General features: G+C 36.7%; 1 protein-coding gene across 2 annotated transcripts in view; it reads left to right on the forward strand.

Annotated features, from left to right (window-relative positions):
- Tbc1d8b (TBC1 domain family member 8B) overlaps positions 1 to 24,863 on the forward strand; it is a 67,725-nt gene that overhangs the window by 15,466 nt on the left and 27,396 nt on the right. For both annotated transcript variants that reach the window (XM_021187475.2, XM_029534342.1), the window contains exons 3-10: positions 3,345 to 3,463; positions 4,645 to 4,870; positions 5,626 to 5,866; positions 9,908 to 10,115; positions 10,888 to 11,052; positions 20,185 to 20,334; positions 21,073 to 21,223; positions 21,686 to 21,900. In XM_021187475.2, the coding sequence (XP_021043134.1) occupies positions 3,345 to 3,463; positions 4,645 to 4,870; positions 5,626 to 5,866; positions 9,908 to 10,115; positions 10,888 to 11,052; positions 20,185 to 20,334; positions 21,073 to 21,223; positions 21,686 to 21,900 (1,475 nt within the window). The remainder of the gene's footprint in view (positions 1 to 3,344; positions 3,464 to 4,644; positions 4,871 to 5,625; positions 5,867 to 9,907; positions 10,116 to 10,887; positions 11,053 to 20,184; positions 20,335 to 21,072; positions 21,224 to 21,685; positions 21,901 to 24,863) is intronic.

Below are 24,863 nucleotides of genomic sequence, written 5' to 3' on the forward strand. Positions count from 1 at the left end.
CTCCTCCTCCCCCTCCTCCTCCTCCTGAGGTGAAGAGAACTTGGAGTTTATGCTGAGCCTAAACTTAAAGGTAGTTCCCTGAAAAAATGGAAGCCTGAATATTTGAAATGTATTTGTGTTCACATATATGCTATTTCACAGAAGGCATTGTAACCTTAAAATACGAAGGAATGGTTTATAAGTAGTGCTACATAATCATTCATGCCCAAATTATCCAGATCTTCCTAATAATATAGATCAGATCTTTTTTAAACTCACAAGGACAGTTTGGTATCTTTTTTTGTTTTGTTTGTTTTCTTTTGTTTTGTTTTTGTTTTTGTTTTGTTTTGTTTTTCAAGACAGGGTTTCTCTGTATATCCCTAACTGTCCTGGAACTCACTTTGTAGACCAGGCTGGCCTCAAACTCAGAAATCTGCCTGCCTCTGCCTCCCAAGTACTGGGATTAAAGGCGTGCGCCATCACTGCCTGGCTGGTATCTTTTCTATAATTCCATTGTAATAGTAAACAAAACTGAAACCTAATCATTTCTGGTCTTTTAAAATTTTTATTTCTTTTTCTTATTAGATATTTTCTTTATTTATATTTCAAATGTTATCCCATCTCCTGTTTTCCCCTCCCAAACCCCCATCTCATCCTCCCTCCCCCTGCTCACCAACCCACCCACTCCTGCTTCCCTGTCCTGGCATTCCCCTACACTGGGGCATTGAGCCTTCACATGACCAAGAGCCTTTCCTCCCATTGATGACCAACTAGGTCATCCTCTGCTACATATGAGGCTGGAGCCATGGGTCCCTCCATGTGTACTCTTTGGTTTTTGGTTTCGTTCCAGGGAGCTCTGGGTTACTGGTTGGTTCATATTGTTGCTCCTCCGATGGGGTTTCAGACACCTTCAGCTTCTTGGGTACTTTCTCCAGCTCCTCCATTGGGGACCCCATGCTCAGTCTAATGGATGGCTGTGAGCATCCACTTCTGTATTTGTCAGGCACTGTCAGAGCCTTTTAGGAGACAGCTATATCAGGCTCCTGTCAGCAAACATTTGTTGGCATCTGCAATAGTGTCTGGGTTTGGTGACTGTAAATATGTGTGTATATATGTATTTTAATTTGCACACATTGCTGTTTTGCTTGCATGGATGTCTGAGGATGTCAGATTCCCTGGAACAGGAGTTACATGCTATTGTGAGCTGCCATGTGGCTACTGAGAATTGAACTTGGTTCCTCTGGAAGAACAACCATTGCTCTTAACTGCTGCGCCATCTCTTCAGCCCCTATTTATGACCTTTTAAATATTGGATTACTGATTGCTTTTTTCCAAAGAGTGTGTGATTTTTGAAAAAAATCCACATGAATTTGTAGACTGTTCAGATTTGTGAAAGTAGAGTGAACAATTATGAGGATGGGTGGCTTTAAAGGAAATTCGCTAAATTCCCTTAGACTTGATGTTGAGTCTTATCTCTTGGTCTTTTAAATTAGATTCCATCAAAACTAAAAGCAGATGAGAGTAAGAGAATTTTGTAATCTCAGCTCTAAAGCTGGTTGATCAAAATTGTTTGAAAGAAATGTCCTCTCTACTTTAAAAGAGTTAAAGGTGACTATTCTTGCAAATGAAGCTGATTCCATAAATTTAGCTTGTATTCATAACATGAATAAAAGTCTAACTGGATTATAGAAAATAAGCAAGTTTTCAGGGTCAATAAAATTTTACTGTGTTCCTCTATATAAATCATGGGACCATTCTATGCAGTTAAGATTATTGGTTTTAATGAGATTTGTATAATCCATATCTCTAGGAAGATTCTTTTTTTCTTTTTATTGGATATTTTATTTATTTACATTTCAAATGTTATCCCCTCTCCCAGTTTCCCCTCCAGAAACCCCATATCCCATGCTCCCTTCCCCTGCTTCTATAAGGGTGCTTCCCCAACCCATCCACCCACCCACTTCTGCCTCCCCGCCCTTGAATTCCCCTACACTGGGGCATCGAGCCTTCACGGAACCAAGGGCCTCTTTTCCATTGATGACCAACAAGGCCATTCTCTGCTACATATGTGGCTGGAACTATGGGTCCCTCCATGTGTACTTTTTGACTGGTGGTTTAGTCTCTGGGAGCTCTGGGGGGTCTGGTTGGTTGATATTATTGTTCTACCTATGGGTTTCAACCCCCCTTCAGCTCCTTCAGTCCTTTTTCTTCCATTGGGGGCCCCATGCTCAGTCCAATGGTTTTCCGTGAGCATCCATCTCTGTATTTGTCAGGCTCTGGCAAAGCCTCTCAGAAGAGAGATAACTATATCAGGCTCCTGTCAGCAAGCACTTGTTGGCATCCACCATAGTGTCTGGGTTTGGTGACTGTATATGGGATGGATTCCCAGGTGGGGCAGTCTCTGAATGGCCTTTCCTTTAGTCTCTGCTCCACATTTTGTCTCCTTATTTCCTCTCTTGAGTATTTTGTTCCCCTTCTAAGAAGGAATAGTCTGAGGAGTGGGTCTTGATAATAAAACTTTCTACAAGTGAAATCAAACCTAGAAATAATAATATTTTTTTTTTTGGTTTTTTGAGACAGGATTTCTCTGTGTAGTCCTGGCTGTCCTGGAACTCACTCTGTAGACCAGGCTGGCCTCGAACTCAGAAATCCGCCTGCCTCTGCCTCCCAAGTGCTGGGATTAAAAGCGTGCACCACCAGTGCCCGGCCTAGAAATAATAATATTTAACGTGATCTCCAATAAGACAGCTAACACTGATGTAGTAGGTCTTATGGTTTACTATTGCCACAAGGTTCCTGACTTCTATTGTAAATTTTCTATAAGTTTGTTAGGTTTTTAAATGAGTGGTATGATTGTTACCAAAGTTTTCTTCTGTTTTGTGACCATAGTAAAGAGTCCTCATTTGCACAGCAATATGAAGGACTGTCGCATGCTTGCTATTTTTTAGCCACGAAGAATTTAGACACAATACTAGTATTTGTATTTGAGGACCAAGGGGTAAAGTGTGTGTGTGTGTGTGTGTGTGTGTGTGTGTGTGTGTGGTCCCTGTTCTGTGTGTTTACATGTTTTTTAAGGTAATGATTACTTTGTAGGCACTACTTATTGTTCAGAATTGTTTTAATATTTTCTTATGAGCTATAATCACTTTTTCCCAATTTATTAAACGTTACATTTTTCATTTATAATAACTATAGCTCTATTGTCCATGCTTATATGCTTAAGTAGAATAGAGAATAAATGTACTATCTTTGTTTTTATATAGCCATCATTTGTGAAAGTGGCAAATTTCTTAAACTAAATTCAAGTATCAAGAAGTTTATTAAGGAGTTTTTCTCGAATCTTTCTTTTCTATATTATAAATCAGGAGCCAACAGAGAAGAAATAACAAAACATTGGGACTGGTTGGAACAAAATATCATGAAGACTCTATCTGTGTTTGATTCAAATGAAGATATTACTAATTTTGTACAAGGCAAAATAAGAGTAAGTGGAATGGATGAGTGCATAAGGAGGTATTCTCAGAGGAGTTTATTCTCCCAGAAAGAAATTATAGCATTTGCAAAAGATATATAGAATTGAAAATAACTTTGTTAAGCAAAGTAAGCTAGATTCAAAGTCAAGCTTCCCATGTTTCTTTCATATACAAAATTTAAATTACGCACCCACGCACACAGAGGCACACACACATACTCAAAGTGAAGGACAAGACTACATGGAGGAAGGGAGGGAACTAATGGAAGCAGAAAGAGAACTGGGAATAAAACAAAAGACAAATATTGCATGTTTCTCTCATACACAGATTTAAATGTATATTAAAATCCAGATTATAGGAGCAGAATTTGTTACATGTTTCTTGTGCACAAAGATAAATACTTATTAAAACTTACATTTTTTATATATATATATATGCATATATATATATATATATATATATATATATATATATATGACATTGAAATTGAGAGTAAGAAGGGGTTTGGAGGAGTAGAGTGGTGGGGGACAAGAAAGGGCTACAGGCGTGAATTATGAGCAAATTACAGTGATATACACGTATGGAAATGTCATAATAAAACCCAATACTTTATATCTTTTTTTAAATAGTAAGAATTTATGGAAATCAACTCACCTTCAGTTTCCTCATTGCTTAGACAGTTGTTATGAGTTCTAAGGGCCCCAAAGAAAATGTGCATGACTCCAAAGAAAGGTGTATAGGTGTATTCTGTGAGTGGAGTACTAAAATCTTCAGCCCTCTTCTATAAAGATTGGAAGTGACATGCAAGGTCATGCTTAGTGGCACTTTTCGGGACTTTCAGAAGCTCATGCATGAATGCCAGGATAAGTGCTTCAGAAAATTGCACAATGGTTTGCTCTCATTGCTCTTGTGAATATCCCTGTTGGTATTTTCATTTCACTATCTCTTAAATTAGGTTGTGAGCAAAGCTTTTGTTCATTCAGATGTTGTTTGATGCCTACATTTTTGGTATTTCTTTTATGAAGAGAAAAATACTAGTACAAAACTAACAATGTGCTCACCTTTATCCTAATAGAAGTATGCATGTGCACATTAGGTTCATTTGATCAACTATACTTAAAACTAAATATGAAAAAATATTTTTGTTGATAGGTGATGGTAAGTTTTCAGAAGATATTTTTTTCTCTTCTAGGGACTAATTGCTGAAGAGGGAAAACAATCTTTTGCTAAAGAAGATGATCCTGAGAAATTTCGAGAAGCCCTTTTGAAATTTGAAAAATCTTTTGGTTTACCAGAGCAGGAAAAATTAGTAACTTATTATTCCTGCAGTTACTGGAAAGGACGGGTCCCTTGTCAGGGTTGGCTCTATCTAAGTACCAACTTTCTGAGCTTCTATTCCTTCTTGCTGGGATCAGAAAGTAAGTGTTTATTGTTTATCGTGGCTTTTGATTTTCTGACTGTCTTCTTGACTCACTGGTGTTAGGTTGTTGATAAAGTAATGGGATTGACATTAAAAGTAATTAAATTATACACATATCAAAAAGGTTTCAACCACACGAAGAATCCCTTTAAGGCTCCTTATGTAACACAGGGGAACAATTAAAATGTGGATAGCGAAATCTTTGATATTATGAATTGCAGATGAATTTTAAAAGATAAGCGTGTATTATCTTATAGACGTTAGCTACTTACTAGCTTTAATGTGTATTTTAATTCTTGTCTTAAACATACAACATAAACTAGTAGCCATTCTACCTCATGAGATACATCCTATTTTGCAGCCACAGAGAATCAAATGGTACTACTTGTAACATATGTATAGCTTTTATATAAATGGGTGTATAATTAGATAATTATATATAAACAGATTGAAACATATAAAAATTGCTTTCATATTCTTTAAAATGATATCTGTTCCAAGTATGGGATATATAGCTCAGTAGTAGAGCACATATGTGGTATGCATAAGGCCTTGGATTCAATCCCAATAATATTCAAAACAAAACAAAACAACAAAACAAGAACATATATCTATTTTTAGAATCACTGACTATTATATGTTTATGATACTGCTTCAAAAAATACTGTGGCATTTTGCCAGTGGTCATGATAAAGTAACTGAATTATAAACATAAATCAATATGAGAATTTAATCACACTTACTTATTTGCAGTTAAACTCATTATCTCCTGGGATGCAATCTCAAAACTTGAAAAGACTTCAACTGTTATATTAACAGAGAGCATTCACGTATGTTCTCAAGGAGAGAATCACTATTTTTCAATGTTTTTGCACATTAATGAGACATACCTTCTTATGGAACAACTGGCAAACTATGCCATAAAGAGACTTTTTGATAAGGAAACATTTGATAATGACCCAGTTCTTGATGATCCTCTACAGATTACCAAAAGGTATTCAATCATTAATATTTACTTCTCCTTTCAGTTATTATTTTAGAGGTTATGGGGGAGTCATTCATTCCAAGGCATGAGTACAGAGGTCAGAGGAGAGCTTGCAGAAGTCATTTCTTCCTTCCATGGCGTGTGGATTCTGGCAACTCAGGCTTGGAAGCAAGCGCCTTTACCCTCTGAGCCATGCCACTGGACCCAGTGTTTACATTTTAAAGTATTTTTGGCTGTAAGAATCATAACACTGATTAACATTAAAAGTTAACTGTTCTTTATTATATGATAATTTTGTTCTGGGATTGATCATTGATGTTTATATTTGTAAGCTTATTTGAATGTACTTCAGAAGTACTCCTCTATGAAATTTTATTCTAAGAGATAATAGAAGTTAGGTTTGGAAATTATTTTTTAACTTAAATACTATTTCTGTTAGAGGATGTCTTAAGATTTCTGTTGCTGCAATGACACACCATGATCAAAGAAACTTGGGAAGAAAGGGGTTTATTTCACTTACACTTCCATATCACTGGTCATCATCAAAGGAAGTCAGGGCAAGAGCTCTCCAACAGGGCAGGAACCTGGAGGCAGCAGCTGAAGCAGAGGTCTTTGAGGAATGCTGCTTACTGGCTTGCTCCCCAAGGCTTGCTCAGCTTGCTTTCTTAGAGCACCCCAGCCTACCTGCTGAGATATGGTACCACCCACAATGGGCTTGGATCTCTACCCTCAACCACCAGTTAAGAAAATGCCTTACAGGCTTACATACAGCCCAGTCTTCTGGAAGCATTTTCTTCACTTGAAGCCCCCTCTTCTCTGATGATTCAGCTTGTGTCAAGCTGACATAAAAGTAGCCAGCACAGAGTAGTTTCAAAAAATGCAGAGAGTTTAATGTGTTTAGGTAACTCTAAATTTGTCTGTTTGTAGTCTAGATAATTTTAACTCTAGAGTAGTTAAACATATTGTTTATTTTTTAACCAATTTAGTAATAGTGTAACATTTTTTATGTAGGGGCAGCTTAGTAGAGTCAGTGGAGTATAGGCTTTAGTTTGAGACTGGAGAAATCTCTTGATTTCTCCAGGCTTCTTTTCCTCCTCTATGGTTCTACCTCTGTGGACCCTTATTAGGAAGGAGTGAAGTGAGTGGTGGTTAAATATAAAAGAGCTATGTAAGTACTAATCACTATTAGTGCCTACATCAGAAGTATCTGACCAGGTGGGAGTGGGGACATATGTACATAATTCTGGCTATTTTAAGGCTGAGGCAGGAGGATCACTAATTAGTTCTAGTCCAGCCTGACCTACACAAGGAGTGCTTGTCTTCAGGGAGGAGGCAAAAAACAATTATCTGACTGATCACTGTTCATCATTATATTCAGTTTGCTGAAACTGAACAGAGCCTTTCATTCTGCTCAACACTTAAACAGTTGACTGAAAGGAACTTGCCAGCGGGGAGGAAGAGGGGAAAGGATCCAGAAATAGCTAGTGCAAGCTGCTTTTGGCAAGGAAGATGAGGATATAGAGTGGGAAAGTTTAAAAGAGACCTAATCCAGAGTCCTGTGGATAGACTACAAAGAGATATGGAGGCTTGTTGTATACTACCCAGCCCTGATCAGGTAGTCATTTCTCCCATAGTTCTTAAACTATTCCTAAAATTCAGATGCGTAAAGATTGAGAGTCTGCTTTTCTAGAAATTAGAATAATGAGGTGAATTTTTACACTTTATTACCAAAGTTACATCTCAGATGATTTCTGAATGGAGCTATTTCATTAAGAATTTAAAGCTCAGTGATGGCTCAGAAGGTAAGAGCACTGTCTGTTCTTGCAGAGGACCAGGGTTTGATTCCCAGCAGCCATACAGTGGTTAACAGCTAGCTACCTGTAACTCCTGTTCCAGGGGATTTGACGTGCCCTGGCCTCCTCAGACACCTGCATGCACATGGTCCACATAAGCTCATACAGCTACACTCACATTTACATGAATAAAAGCAATTTAAAAGTTCACTTCATGTTCCATTCATGTTGGCATTTGCTTAAATGCCAAGTAAATAATGACTGCTGAGAAAGGGAGAATTAGTCTTCTTCAGGGAGAGCCTCTCATTGGCTACCTAATACCAAGTGGCCAGCCCTAAATTCATGTGTATACAAGCCACACTGAACAGACTCAGCAAGTTGTATTTACCTCTTTATCCGTACGTCATATATCCATATGAGAGAGAGAGAGACAGAGAGACAGAGAGAGAGAGAGAGAGAGAGAGAGAGAGAGAGAGAGAGAGAGAGAGCACGCCCATGAATTTGAGAGGGGGATGGGGATGAGAAGGTTTTGGGTTGGAAGGAGAGGTGATATAATATTTTAATTAAATATAAAACTTGTGGGCTGGAGAGATGGCTCAATGGTTAAGGTTACTCTTACAAAAGACCTGGGTTCAATTTCCAGCATGCATGAACTCCAGTCCTGGGGGATCCAATACCCTCTTCTGACCTCTTCAAGTACTACATGCACATGGTGTGCTGACCCACATGCAGACAAAAAAAAAACCCCAAAAACAAACAAACAAAAAAATGTACACAAAAGTAGATAAAATAAAGAAAAAAATCTAAAATTTAAAAAATTATAAATTTATTTCCCTTAAAATAGGATGTAAGAGGTCATGTTTCAGTGAGTTTATCCATTGCTGAATCTTTATTTAAATGAGATGTAGTAAATTTTGTCTTATATATTTTTGACTGAGCATATTAAAAGTCATATATGTCTAAATAATTTTTCTAGTAAGTTAAGAATAACCTACTAGGACAGACTTTAGAGCACATTTTTATTTATTTATTTTTATTAGATGTTTTATTCATTTACATTTCAAATGCAAACCCTTTTCCTAGCTTCCTCTTCAAAAATCCCCTATACCCCTTCCCCTGATCCCCAACCCACCCACTCCCACTTCATGCCTCTGTTTGCTTTAAAAATATGTCCGCTATAATATAAACAATCTGGAAGCCCTCTTGCAGACATTTGATGTATATTCATTCATGTGTTTTATTCCAGAAAATTTTAAATGTCAGCAAAATTAGGGCTTAACACAACATACTTCTTTTTATTTTGTAGTAATATGCCACAGAATTTTTTTTCTATTCACAGGAATGGGCTGTGATTAGTCATCCATTTAATAATGAAATAGCCCACCAAATTACAACTTAAGTAGAGTAAAAATGTACATGGGTTTATGTATTCTGGTTATATATATCAGGATTATTTTGCCAGACACGATGAAGTACTACATTTTCAAACTGTTGATGCAGGAAGGACGAATTTAGTTTCAATTTTGTTGGCTTTGAGTTAGAACTTGCATAATTTCCTCACTACCCCAGATGGCATTGCTGCATAGCACAAGGTAGTTAGTGCCCCTAGAAAAATCATGCTATTTAGAGCAACAGCTTTGTATTTATATATTTATCTGTCAGTTAACAAGATTCATCTGTTTATCAACTCCAGTCCTCTGCCCAGCATGGTGCAAGCAGTGTTGTTTTGTTCTGCTTCAACCTTGGATGTTTTTAAGCAATCATGTAAAATTTTGTTTAACTGAATCTTGATATTCTGTTTTCTAATATGCTCTTCCTCTTTAAAATTTAGTCCACAAATTTTCATTATTTAATTTTGTTTTATTTGTATAGCTGCTTGATTATCTAATAACCAAATATGTAATTACTGCATTCTAAGGTTGCATTTAGCAATAGGAACATATCATTAATGTATTATAATACTAGTCCTCCAGAAAATCACCCTTAACACATAATCTTGAGACCTATATTATCTCTAAGTTTTGTGTATCCTAATCTGTGAATAAAATGAGATTGGAAGAAAACAATAAATGAAATTTATCAGGAATCTGTCTGTTATTTTATTTTTCCATTTAAGAATTCATTGAAGAGCAAACCACTTAATGGTTAATTTTTCTGCTTTCTAGCTTATATAGGTTAAGCACTATTGTTGTATTTGTACTTTAGAATTCATCCCTTGAGCCCCTCCCTCCCTATTTTTCTTTTTTCTTTTCTACAGAGGTTTGGAATATCGAGCCCACAGTGAGCAATTCAAAGCCTTTTTTAGGCTACCCAAAGAAGAGACTTTGAAAGAAGTACATGAGTGTTTTTTATGGGTACCATTCAGCCACTTCAGTACTCATGGGAAAATGTGCATCTCAGAAAACTATATTTGCTTTGCTAGCCAGGATGGGAATCTATGTAGTGTAATCATTCCATTACGAGAGGTAATATAAATTTGGGTACATATAAGTTTTTAATTTCTAGAACACCCTCTAATTCTGTGAATTTCTCAGGAAATGTATCATTTTAGCAATTTAAATAATCATTTGAATACAAAATTACTCCTCAGTTAAAAATAGTAACTTATGGGATATTTTAAAATTCCTTTTAGAAAAGCTTTGCAAAAAGTGAGGAATTTTAAAAAGTAGATAAAGATTTAGGGCAGTACTTCTCAACCTTCCTAATGCTGTGACCCTTTAATAGAGTTTCTCATGTTATGGGGTCCCCCAACCATAAATTTATTTCATTGATACTTTATAAGTATAATTTTGCTACTCTTTAAATATCTGATATGCAGGATATCTGATATGGCCCTCCTAGCGGTCACAACTCGCAGGTTGAGAGATGATGATTTAGGATCACACAAAATAAGTTTGATCATTCTGACCCTTAAGGTATGATTACCAAAGTTTAGACTGTCACATTTGATGTATTTGATCATCAGGAATAGAATTGGTAACGTTCATGTCAGTCAAAACTTAGTATTCATCACTGAATATTTTGTTTGAATTGATAACATTAAAGAACATGTTAATTTAGCTCTTTCCTTGAAAAGTAAAGTAGCTTGAGCTGAGTTGTGGGTCATCATTAGCACAATTCCTATTCATGAATCTCTTAGTAAGTCATACCACAGACCAAAACTTTCAAAGAAGCATATATCTGAATGTCAGCCCTAGGAGAAAATGTGATTGACTTCTTTATCTTTTTACTCCCCAGGTCTTAGCTGTAGATAAAACTGATGACTCCAACCGATCGGTCATCATTAGCATCAAAGGAAAAACAGCTTTTCGTTTCAGTGAGCTTAAAGACTTTGAGCAACTGGTGGCAAAACTCAGGCTCAAGTGCCGTGCAGCTTCAAAGCAAGATGATGTTAGTACAGAGGTAATCTCTATAGCAATCAAATAGTTTTGGAGAAAAGCTTTGTCTTTAGAATAGTCTGCGCCTGGAATGTTAGCCACTGTTTGGCTTATCCTTAAGCCACATCTAATTTCTGTGTCAGGTGACTTTCTGGGCACTTCCTGGCTTGCTTACTGGCATCTGCCTGCCTATATCCTAATTATCCTCCTGTAAATATTGTTTTCCAAAGCTTCTCAACTATGAACTAACTCTGTCTTATTTTCCAATCCACCCTCTCCATTTTTGAAGCCTCTATAGCTTTTGATTTATGCATTATTTATGCTATATTTTGTTTAATAATGGAACATTTTCCATATTTATATTTGGACTATAAACCTTGGAAAATATATTTTTCATATTTGTAGCACCTTGAAGAACTCAGCAGAATGGCTTGAAACAGTAAATAAATCCCAACAAATGTTAAGTTAAAAAAAAAAACAAAGAATAGTCTGGTCTTCCAGAATGAATCAATGGTAATTTTCCTGTTTATACTCATCTGCCTTATTGTAAAAACCCAAGTCTAAAGAAATTATATATTCTATATTATATGCAGAAGTAAAAATTAAGGACTGTAATTTAATAATTTAGGAACTGCTGTCATTTGATTTTTCTACTTTATTTGCTATGTTTCAATAAGCACACCTCGTATGTTCGTACAACTTGAATTTTAAGTCCATCTATATTTGAGAACTTAATAAGACCTTAATTGTTCTCTCTTATTGGGGCTGGAGACAAGGCTCAGTGGTTAAGAATACTGACTGCTCTTTGGTTGCTCTTGATCTCAGCACCTGCATTGGGCAGCTTACAACACTTATCACCCCAGGTCCAGGGGATCTGATCCCCTCTTCTGGCCTCTGAGGTTATTGTGTGCACATGGTGCACATAAGTAACATGTAGACAAACCACACATATACATAAAATAAAAGCAAAAAGAATAAAACTTTTCTTTTTATTGCTATAGAGATAGCAATTTTAAACCAGATTAAATATTTTAATACCTAATTGTTCAGCTTTATTGACATAATTTAGTCCCAGGAAAAACAGTGATGTAGGTGTTTATTAGGAAAATATTAGGGAGATGGATAATGAGATGGCTTAGCATGTAATAGCACTTGCCACACAAGCCCTGCAACTTATATTTGATTGCTAGGAGCAAGTAAGGATGAAAGAAGAAAATAAGTCCACAGTTGTCCTATGATTTCTGTATACACTTACCTGTACACATACATATAAGTATAGCAAAAATAATTATAAGTTTTAAATATATACAATGATTTTGCTGAGAGTTTTAAGTTATAAAATGTTTGAGATAATAAATACTCTGAACAAAGAGTAGTTAGAAACCTGGTTTTTATTTTTAGTATATTTTTCAAGGAAATGTAGACAGATTGACAGATTGAATTCAAATGAATTTTCAACTCTGAATCCAGGAGTGTTGTATTTTTACATACTTATAAAATGTACCAAACTTAACGGTTTACTTATAATTAAAGATTCACAGGTAAATAATCAACATTGACTTTGCTGGTTACATTATTTTATTTAAATTGACATACAGAGCCCTTTATCACTGGAGAATGAAGACTAAATAATATGCTAATTCATTTATAATGCAGTATTGGTAGACTAAGCCTTCCCTTCAATAAACCTCAGTATTTTAATAAATGTGTGTCATCTCAGTCCCAGATTCAGAATCTTTATATAGGCCATGAAGAATTTTTCTTGCCCATATTTGCTGTCACATATTTTTTTAGAATATTTTTAGCCAGAATATTCCTTAGCCTGATGCAAGGACATAAATAACATTTAACCAGTCTTGATAATTACTTCCTTACTAGTCCCATATCCCTGCTTATGTCAAATCTGCTCTACCCTTTTTTTTTTTTAAGTCTCAGGTTTAGTCCATGTTAAATCCAGTGTTTATTCTGAGTATCCTTCACTTTCATTTCATGTCCTACTAGAAGTTTTCTTGAAAGCCTCACATGTCTCTGGTGGATGAGTGGCCTCCATTGTCAAGGAAAGATTTTGTTTCAAATGTTCACCACTTCTAGGTTCATCAAAATGCTAAGGATTTCTAGTTGTTCTTTCCCATTTCAGAGTCTTTAATATAGGGATGTTCAGAATATACTAATCAGTATATTATATTATATTTCAGTTTGCATGGAAGTATGGTTTTTGAATTCTCATGTTTTATTTTCACTGATTTTAAGTATGTGTGGTGGTGGTGGTGGGGGTTCATGTAGTTGTCACTATTGAACAGCTTGTGGGAGTCAGTTCTTTGCTTCCACCATATGGGCCCTGGTGATTGAACTCAGCCTGGCAGCAGGCTCCTTTACCTGCTAAGCCATTTCACTGGCCCATAATTGAAGATTTTCATCATAATAATGAAATATTTGGGCCCATTTTATTATAGGTGTCTGTATATACCTTGTTATTTCTGTAGGACATCATAAAAACTAGTGAATAGAAACCTTTCTAAAACAAGAACTAGGGGCTAGGGCCACACCTCAATGCTAGAGCACTTATTTATCATGGGCAATGTTCAGTATTAAATGCCTAGCATTTAAAAAGGCAGCACATTTGATTTCTAAATAACAGAAGTTATAACTCCATTTTTTATAGCTGTAATCAACTTACCTAAACATTGAGAAAAGTGGATTATGTAATTTTAACAAACCCAGCAATTTTTATACTATCAAATTTTTAAAATCTAAATCTCAAGAATCTAAATGAACACATTTAAATCTGAGCACAGAAAGGAATTCAGGAAGTTTTTCCTATGTCATAGGACCTGTGAGGACATAAAAATGTGTCACAAAGGACAAACGCTTCCAGAAGTAATTGGGATTATAAGCACCAACACTGTCCAAATTTTAACTAGGTATCAGTTACCATGTTCTACAGTTTAATAAGTTACACTAAAACATGGGCACATGAACAGGTTTTATAAAATTCTGGCCAACTGTTTTTTGATATGTATAATAAAAAAAATAGTGCTAGATAAAATCTGAAGCTACTAAGTATGGGAAAGTTGGGCTCTTTTAGCTTAGAACGAGGCAACGTGGTTCCAAAGACTAGAAAGAACTATCAGAGATTAAAATTTGCATTACAAATGAATCATAAGACACTGGTTCTCCACCTGTGGGTTGTCACTGCTTTCAGGATTGAGTGACCCTTTCACAGGTGTCGCCTAAGACCATTGGAAAACACACATGCTTACATTACAATTCATAACAGTAGCAAAATTACATTTATGAAGTAGCAATGCAAATAATTTTATGGTTGGCATCACCACAATGTGAGGAACTCTTAAAGGGTCACAGTGTTAAGAAGGTTGAGAACCACTGCTATAGAATGTCAAGAAAAATAGAACTGGATTTATGCCTTAACATGTTTAGATAGGCAAATATTTTCTACAGATTATCAAAGCATATGTAATTAGTTCTTGGTTTTGTCTGAATTTCTAAGTTTTTAATTGTAAGTATTGAGTTCTAGGGACATAATGATGTTGCCTAATGCTAGATTTGCAAATAAAAGCTAATAGAGCCAGGACCTGTAACCCCAGCTCCCTGGGAGAATGCGGCAGAAAGATTACAAGGTTAAGCACAGCCTAACTAATTAAGGGAGACCCCTGTTTAAGAATTAAAAAATAAAAAGGGTTAGAGATATGGTTCAGTATTTCTACTTTTGCATAGCATGCTTATATCCCTGGATTCAATCCATATTTAAAACAAAGAAGCAAAGGAGGTTTCTTTTTGGCAAGGACATTTTTATTTTATTAGTAGTATATTTTATTATTTGAGGACTTCACATACGCATATAGTATATTTTGATATATTCACTCTAACTTCTCCTTCTTACTCCCCCCAATCACTTCCCAACTTAATGATTTCTCTGTTTTCAACATCCTTCCTAATCCAGTCTGTACTGCTCATATGTGGCTGGATGTGGAACCGTCAGCTGTGCTTGGTGCCCACACCAGTGGCCACACTCTTCAAGAAAGCTGACTCTCCCTCCCTCAGAAACCATCAACTTTCCATAGCTCTTCATCTAGAGGTGGGGTCTCATGAGCCTCTCCCCAGTTTCATGCTAGAATGTTGACTGGCTTGATGGTACTCAAGCCTTCTGCAGGTACCTACAGGTGTTGTGAGTTACCATGGCACTGAGTGGTTCCGTCATTCCTAGAAAACACTGTTCTTCTTCCTCTTCTAAGATGTTTCCTGAGCCTTGGGGAGGAGGGATATGATATTTATGTCTCATTTACACACACACACACACACACACACACACACACACACACGCATGCACACATGTGCACATAGACAGAGATACCATGATATACACATACTCATACACATTCCTACCATGCACATACACTAAATGTTTTTTTTAATAAGAAGGGTGTTTTCTGTAGGTATCTTAGCTCAGGGGTAGCAGATTTATTTCTGAGTAAGGAAACCAGAAATTTTGTTAGAAATAAAATTATCAATCTATTTTAGCTTATGGATATGAATGGGACGCCAATTACAATAAGCTTGTTGTATTTGAAAGAAGTCTTTCTTTGTAAATGTTATGTTAATTTTTTATTTTACAGCTGAACTCTGTCTCTCAATCACTATTGATTGTGCTATTTGTAAGATATTTTAAGTCTGTCACATTATAGAAAGGTTATGCACAAAGAAATATTAACCTTTGCCCTATATTTCCTTCTCTGTTAAAGACATATTCTATTTCTAAAATCAGTGCTTGATACAGAAAAGGAAAAAAAGGCTAATAACCTATGTTACTTTCTAGATTGGAGTGGATTTTGCTCAGGCAACAAAATGTCTGAATGCCAAGTTTATTCCTTACATGATTGTGAGCACCTAAATCAGTGCATCTTAGAAATGGTATAGTCATGAAGTCAAAGTCAGGGGAGAAAGAACAGAATTGCCAAGAATTCAGCTTTGTTGCTTAAATAGTCTACTTCACTGCACTCTTGTTACGATTCAAATATTCAGTTGTTTCAAGCCACTGTCACTGTAGGTGAACGTGATTTTATGAACACTTCAGAGGCAGTTACAAATACAGCTCGGATAGTTGTTGTTGTTCTTGTAAATTTATATTTAGGGTTTTGTCGTGAGCTTTTTTTCTTCCTCTAAAATATTTTTCTGATAGTATGAGTATATTATGAATAATAATTGCTGCCTTGGTCATATGGTTGTGCATTCTTTGAGATTCTGCCCGCAAACATCAACTTTTCTATCTGTATTTATTTCTATCTGTATTTATTTCTATCTGTATTTACAAAAGAAGGTGTTACTTTCCATCTACCTCAGCCATGGACATTATCTTTATCTTTCTTAAGCTGGTAAAAATTTTTTTTGGTATATACCATCTTTTTTATTATTATTATTTTCTTTATTTACATTTCAAATGCTATCCTGAAAGTTCCCTATACCCCTCGCCCGCCCCTGCTCCCCTACCCACCCACTCCCACTACTTGGCCCAGGCCTTCCCTTGTGCTGGGTCATATAAAGTTTGCAAGACCAAGGGGCCTCTCTTCCCAATGATGGCCGATTAGTCCATCTTCTGCTACATATGCAGCTAGAGACACAAGCTCAGGGGGTACTGGTTAGTTCATATTGTTGTTCCACCTACAGGGTTGCAGCCCCCTTCATAAGCTGGTAAAATTTAAGGGGTTAAATGAGTTTTCTTTTAAATTACTTAAGATCTCTGGAATAGTTAATTTTCAGAAGAAGCTGGGTAAATGGTATGTTATAAAAGTAAAACCAGAGGTAATGAAAATCACATGGGAATACAAATAATTTAGGATAGATAAATCAATACTGAAAACTGGGCATGATGGTGCATGTTTGTAGTCCTAGTACTCAAGAGACTGAGGCAGGAGGATCTTGAGTCCCAGGCCAGCTTGAACTGTGAAACTCTCAAAACCAAAAGTAAAACAAGCAAGTAAACTATTAGAAAACCAAGACTTCCTGATTTAAAACATACTGGGCAGCTATAGTTCTAATCAATGCATTAGCGTCAACATGTATGAATGTAATTGAATAGTGTAGGAATAAACCTCAACATTTGTAATCCATTGATTTCCAACAAGGACAGAAGTTAATTCAGTAAGGGCTAACGTCTTTTTCAACAACTGGTTCTAGGAAATAGCTTACTATATACAAGGAGTGTACTTGGACTCTTTCTTTAAAGCACTTATAGCCCCACCTGGGAATCCATCCTGTCTGCAGACACCAAACCCAGACACTAGTGCTGATCCCAAGAAGTGCTTGCTCACAGGAGCTTGATATAGCTGTCACCTGAGAGGCTCTGCCAGAGCCTGACCAATACAGATGGGGATGCTCACAGCCAACCATCAAACTGAGCATGGGGTCACCAATGGAGGAGTTAGAGAAAAGGCCCAAGAAGCTGAAGGGGTTTGCAACCCCATAGGAAGAACAACAATATGAACCAACCAGACCCTCCAGAGCTCCCAGAGACTAAACCACCAACCAAAGAGTACACATGAAGGGACCTATGGCTCCAGCTGCATATGTAGCAGAGGATGGCCTTCTCATACATCAGTAGGAGGAGAGGCCCTTGGTCCTGAGAAGGCTCAATGCCCCAGTGTAGGGGAATGCCAGGGCAGAAATGCAGGAGTGGGTGGGTTAGGGAGCAGGGGGGAGGGGAATGGGATAGGGGGTTTTCAGAAGGAAAACCAGCAAAGGGGATAACATTTGAAATGTAAATAAAGAAAATATCTAATTAAAAGAAAGCACTTATAAAATTAATTCAAAATGAGTTAAAGAACAAAACTGCAAGCCTGAAACTTCATAAGTCTTAGAATAAGTGTAGCAGTAAGTCTTTATTCCTTTAAATTGAGGACAGATTCAAATATTTCTCTAAACAAGGTAACAAAATGACAAATAATCAAATGAAAAGATTTTCTCTATTGTTTGTTGCTAAGGAAATTCAACTCAAAACCATAATAGGACATTATCTATTCATACCTGCTAGCATAGCTATTATTTTAAAAGTTGATAATAATGGGTGAAGAAGAATAAAGAACTTGAAAAGCCCATAGACTTCTGTTGGCAATGTTAAGTGTTGTGTTGCATTGGATACATTTGGGTAGTTCCTCAAAATGTTGAACATAGATTTACTGCATGCCCACTAATTCTACCCATACATATTGACCCATGAAGACTAAAATTTTCTCACAGGTACTCATAATGGATGTGCCCAATGAAATTACCTGTAATTACTAGAAAATGTTTAAAAACATCATTGTCTACAAAATGATGATGAAATGCAATCACTCATACAGTAGCATATTATAGGGCAGTAACAAGAAATGAACACGAGAAAACTTTGAAAATACTATGCCAAATGAAATAAGTCCAATGCAATATAACATGTATCATAAGATTTTGTTTATATAAAAGCCAGTTTATATCTAGAATCTGAGTGAGATGGGGAAGATGATAGGGAATGACTACAAGTGGTAGGGGCTTTCTTTGGGTAGTTTAAATAATCTTTTAACTCCAGACTGGCTTTAGGCTTACAGTATATTTCAGGCTGGCCTTGAACTTGCAATTTTACCTACCTCAGCCTTCTGAGTGATGGGGTTAGAGACATGAGCCATGTTATCCAGCCAGTTGATGTTTATTTTTAGTTTAGCCATTTTTTTTAAATTCATGTAATAGATATTTTACACAGGTATAAATTTGTGCTTTAAATATTCAATGAGGATCATTGAACTGGATATTAAAAACTGTGTTACCTTTGGAAGAACTGCCAAACCAAAGTTGCTACTTCATTCTTTTTTTTAAAACCAGAAATGAGTAAGAGTTCTTGTTTCACATCCTCACAGTCACTTGGTATTGTCAGCTTTGATTTTAGAAGGTGTGGATTCTTTTTTAAAATGCAGTTAGCTAATGCCGAATGATGCCGGATGTTTTTATTTGCTATCTCTTCCTATCTTTTGCCAATTTTTTTGCCTACTACTTATCTGCCTACTATTTATTTTCCTTTTGTGTTCTCTCAGTTCTTTCCATTCACACCACAAATAGTTCCTGTAAAAATTATGTGGACTTTTTGTGAATTCTTGTAAATACTTTCTACTTCTTATTACCAACATCGTCCCCCAAGTCCCTGTTTCCTTGGCCTCCTGGACAAGTTTACTCTTTTCTAATGTTTTACAGAAAGAGTTGCTAACATATTTTTAGAGAAAGGGTCTAGGAAGCACCAACTTGATCTTTATATCTTACCAAAAGGTTCTTCAGTTGTACCTGTAGGTTTACTATTTTACTAACTGTGGCCCTGGCTTTTATCTTTGCCTAGAAGCTAGACCTTGTTCTCAGAATTGTCTTGTCATGTATGAAAACTGAGAGTGAAACATTTCTAAAGCCTGCAAATTATAGCTCATTTGCATTTAGTGGTTTGTTTCTTCGCTTCCCTTACTGAGAGAAGCAGGCTTGAGTCCATGCCTATATAGCCCCCAAAGCTTGTCCTTGAGAGCTTGTGATGTATCCTGTGATAGAGTCTTGGTCCTGCAAGGAGGAGATCCTGGGTTTATTCTCCACATGCCAATAAATTAAACAAACAAACTTGTGCTCTTGCCAAAAGGGCCTGGTAGCTCTTTGTGCAGTGGAGCAAACAGACATCTCATCAAATCCCCAAAGAAGGGATTTAAAGAAGGAGAGAACAAATGTCAAGGGTTCCACTTGGGTCAAGGTATAGAAACAGAGAGAAACATTATATTAGCAGACAGCTAGGCCACCAAGATCACAGTGTACTTCTAATCTTCTTCCCTCTGCTCTGTTATTAGAGGTCACTTTGTTGACAAACTTTGACCAAAACAATAAACAATGCTTTTTTAGTATTTAATATGTCCATAGATTGTGGTTTATGAATGACAGGACATTAAGACATTTTTCCTTTTTGATGTATTCTCTCATATATTACATCCTGACCATAATTTCCACCCTTCCATTCTCCAAGTCCCAACCCCCATCCCTGCTCTTCCCCAGATCCACTTCTCCATTTCAGTGCAGTTTTTATTTTTTTATTTTTTGGTGGAACTTGTGAACATACATTTGACAGTCACACTCTGACTTTTCTTTTTAGGTTGCTGTTAGTTCTGACTCTACAGGCCCATCTGAGAATTTTGAGGAGCAACCTTTGACATGTCCAAAGGAATGCAGCAAAACTGTGAACACTGAAGCCTTAATGACAGTATTTCACCCTCAAAATCTGGAAAATCTTGATTCTAAAATGGTAAGGAAACAAGATCATTAAATCTATGGATTAGAGCAGTTGTTTAAGAACAATTGGAAAACAGCTAGAGCAGTGGTTCTTAACCCTCCCACTGCTGCAGCGCTTTAATACTGTTCTTCTTGATCTGGTACCCCCAACCACGGAATTATTCCCATGGCTACTTCATAACTGTAATTCTGCTACTATTATTAAATGTAATGTCAATTTCTGTATTTTTGATGGCCTTAGCCTTAGACTCCTGTGAAAGGGTTATCTGACCTCAAAAGTGGTTGCATCCCACAGGTTGAAAACCACTGATCTAAATCGTATCAGAACAGAAAGGTTTATTTTGAGGTTTGAATCATGCCTTGTTTGGTTCCACAACACTCAGACTATTATCAGTGGTGAAGATAAAAGAGGAATGTTGGATATCAAGTTTTCTTTGCATGGATTTCTAACAGTCTGCAAAAATGGAATTGATTAGAAAAGAGTAATGGTTTGAAGCCTTTACCACTTGGGTGTTATACTTTGGCAACTTTTAAGAGTTGAACTAGTAATGATAGTACATTAAAACTGTTAGGTTTGTCTGGGTTTAAGAGTTTTGTATGGTAACAGTCCAGTGCTTTAGAATATGAATATGATTTTTGGTTTTCTAAATTTTTGCTCTGCATATTTTGTTTCATGGTAAACCGAATGAACAAGTTATTTTCAAGAAATGATTTTTTTCACTGTTTAGTTGTCTTGCTTTTTCTGTTCCAGTTGAAAGAAAAGATGAAGGAACAATCATGGAACATCTTATTTTCAGAATGTGGGCGAGGTGTTAGCATGTTCCGGACTAAAAAGACTCGAGATCTGGTGGTAAGAGGGATTCCAGAGACGTTAAGAGGAGAGCTCTGGATGCTTTTCTCAGGTATTACATTTATTTGATTTCCTCACTGAATAGACAGTAAATATGCCCCTTCAAGGAATTAGGCTCTAAGCACAAAGATGTCCAGGACATGAGTTCAGACTACTCAAAGAGAGAAAGCAGTAGTTACATGTGCTTGCCTAAGTATCCACAAATCTACTATCTGACAAGTTGAATTTATTAGGCAGAATATGTATAATTGGGAATATAAGGTCCATATCCATAGCATCAAGGAAAAATTAAATGAAAAATCTTCCTGGGAATGTTATTCTGGAGAATAGTGTTAACTTGACGTTGTAGATTCTTGTGTAATGCTTCCCTTTCCTTCAATTTCTCTTTTTGTGTTCAGATATTATTTAAGCATAGAGCTTAACTTCAAGATAATAAATAAAAATATGCCACTATATGCAAACTGTAGCTTTAGTGTATCATTCTATTTGTATGTCAATGCAATTGTCTTTGCAGGTGCTGTTAATGACATGGCAGCTAACCCTGGCTATTATGCTGAAGTGGTTGAGCAATCCTTAGGGACATCCAACTTGGCTACTGAAGAAATTGAGCGTGATTTGCGTCGCTCTCTGCCTGAACACCCAGCATTTCAGAGCGATACTGGCATATCTGCTCTGAGGCGGGTACTGACAGCTTATGCATATAGGAATCCCAAAATAGGATACTGCCAGGTATAACATCACTGTGATTCCCAAATATTATGTGCATATTTCAAATAATATTATTAACAGCAACTCCAGAATTTTGGGACATATGATAATGAGAACAGACGTAGGCTAAGATTGATAGTGAATATTATTAAAGTAAGGAGATTGACAGTGAGAGCATTTTAAAGTATTTATGTTTCATTAATTTCTTTTGTAAACATTTGTTGTTATTCACCTGTGTGTGTGTGTGTCTCTGTAAGTGTATTTGCCACATGTGTATAGGTACCCTAGGTAGCTGGAAGAGGGAATTGGATCTCCTGGAGCTGGAGCTACAGACAGCTGTAAGCTGCCCAACATGGGCACTGGTAACTGAACTCAAATCTTCTGGGCTCTTAACCACTGTGCCATCTTATTTTTTTTTGTGTGTGTAACAAATATATATATATATATATATATATATATATATATATATATATATGCACATATGTAGTATTATTCTTCTGTAAAAGGCACTGTGTTGCATACTTAAGGCTATATAAAGATATATAACATAAAGATCTTGTCATTAAAAATATATGGATCAGGTCTGAGAAGGTGTAGCTCAGTGGTTACATGCTTGTAGTGCAAACATGAGGACCTGAGTTTGAATCTCTAGCACTGGTGGGTTTTTTTTTTAAAAAAAAACCCAGTTATGGTTTAGTAAAACAAAAACATGTCTCAAAAAAAAAGATGAAATGGAATATCAAGTGAAGAAGAACCCACAACATCAACCTTTGGCCTACACATGAGCCTGCAGCAGGAGAGCACATCCATATTTTGTATATATGCATAGACAAACAATAGAGACACAATTAAATGAATATTTATTGGGAAATTGAAAAACAAGGGAAAATATTAGATGAATACAAAGTGTGCAGGATCTGTAATAAATTTGTTTGAACTGGGAGGATCAGAGAAGGCTTCTTGGAAGAGGTGGTACTTGCAGGTCAAGGCAGTTTGTGAATTTTGAACATGTAGAAATGGAACTTTAAAACCTAAGTGAAAAGGTTTGTACAGCTCCATAAGAATAGAGGTATATGAAGATTATGTATAAAGTTATATACTGTTTAATAAAGTGAAGGAAGGCTAAAGCAACAATATATTTAAAGAAAACACTGGGTAGTTTGGAGTTGAATAGGAGTGTCTTAGTTAAGGTTTTACTGCTGTGAACAAACACCAAGACCAAGGCAACTCTTACAAGGACAACATTTAATTGGGGCTGGCTTACAGGTTCAGAGGTTCGGTCCATTATCATCAAGTGGGGAGCATGGCAGCATCTAGACAGGCATGGGGCTGGAGGAGCTGAGAGTTCTACCTCTTCATCTGAAGGCTGCTGGTGGAAGACTGACTTCCAGGAAGCTAGGATAAGAGTCTTAAGCCCACACCCACAGTGACACACCTACCCCAACAAGGCCACAACTCCTAATATTGCCACTCTCTGGGCCAAGCATCTACAAACCATCAGAAGGAGTTTAATTTTTAAATGTATTTTTCTCTCATATGATATATCCCTACTGCAGTTTTCTCTCCATCTACTCCTCCCTGTTTCTCCCCACATCTCCCCTCTCCCCCACATCCACTTCTCTGTTTCCTGTCAGAAAAGAGCAGGCCTCCCAAGGATATCAACCAAACATGGCATAAGAAGTTACGATAAAACTAGGCACAAACCCTCATCTCCAGGCTGGATAAGGCAACCTAGTAGGAGGAGGGAGGTGTCAAGAGCAGGCGAAAGAGGCACGGATGCTCCTATTCCCATTGTTAGGAGTCCTATAAGAGCACCAAGATACACAACTGTAACATAGAGAGAGAGAACCTAGCATAGCCCTATATAGATTCCCTGATAGGTTCAGTCTCTGTGAACCCCTAGGAACACAGGTTAGATGATTCTGTGGCTTTTCTTGTATCCTTGACCCCTCTGGCTCCTACAATCTTTCCTCCTGCACATCTGCAGGATTTTTCTAGCTCCACCTAATGTTCGACTATGGATCTCTGCATCTGTTCCCATCAGTTGCTGGTTGAATCCTCTTTGATGACAATAATCATATCATTCATTACCTGTTTTGGTCAGTCAGGTTTTATTCTACCTTAGGTCTCTGAGCTATTCAGTCTCTGGGTTCTGGGCATCCAGGCAGTGTTGGGCATGGGCCATGATGTGGGCCTCAAGTTAGACCAGTCATTAGTTGGTCATTCCCACAAGTTCTGCATGAGCCCATATCCCAGTCCCACCACTGTGGTGGTGGCGCACACCTTTAATCCCAGCAATTGGGAGACAGAGGCAGGCAGGTCTCTGTGAGTGTGAGGCCAGCGTCCTCTACAGAGCAAGTTCTGGGGCAGCCAAGGCTACAGAGAAATCCTGACTCAGAAATAAAAGGGAATCCTTGGTAAAGATTCTTTAGGATATGGGTTCAAAATATCATCTTAGGAAAAAAAAAAAAAAAGCTAAGACTTCGATAGCCATTACATGGATTCTGTAGATCAACTTGGGGAAGAGTACATGTTGAGAACACTAAATCTTTCAAACTATAAACAGGGCGCTTTCCTCTTTCTTTAAGACTCTACTTTCTTTTTCTGAAAAAGATCATTTGATAGCTTTCAATGTACAAATCTTAAAATTTCTTTGGATAATTTTTATCTCAAAGTATTTTAATCCTTTTGAAATTATAATAAATGGATTTTGTTTCCTTTTTATTATTTTTTGCTAGTACATTAAACAAAATTCATTTTATATATACCTATCTTATCTTCTTTAGCCTTGCTGAACCTATTATTGGTCCTAAGAAATTGTGGGTTTCTTTCAAGTTTCAATATTGAAATCACAAAATCTGAATAATGCCATGTTTTTCTCCAATTTCCATCTGAACGCTGTTCTGTCTTTTTCTTTGCCTAAATGGATAACCTTCAATATTGTTAAGTAGGATTGTTAATATTATTATTTTACTGCTTTAGAT

This window comes from Mus pahari, chromosome X (genome assembly GCF_900095145.1).
Source record: "Mus pahari chromosome X, PAHARI_EIJ_v1.1, whole genome shotgun sequence".
NCBI classification, from domain to species: domain Eukaryota; kingdom Metazoa; phylum Chordata; class Mammalia; order Rodentia; family Muridae; genus Mus; species Mus pahari.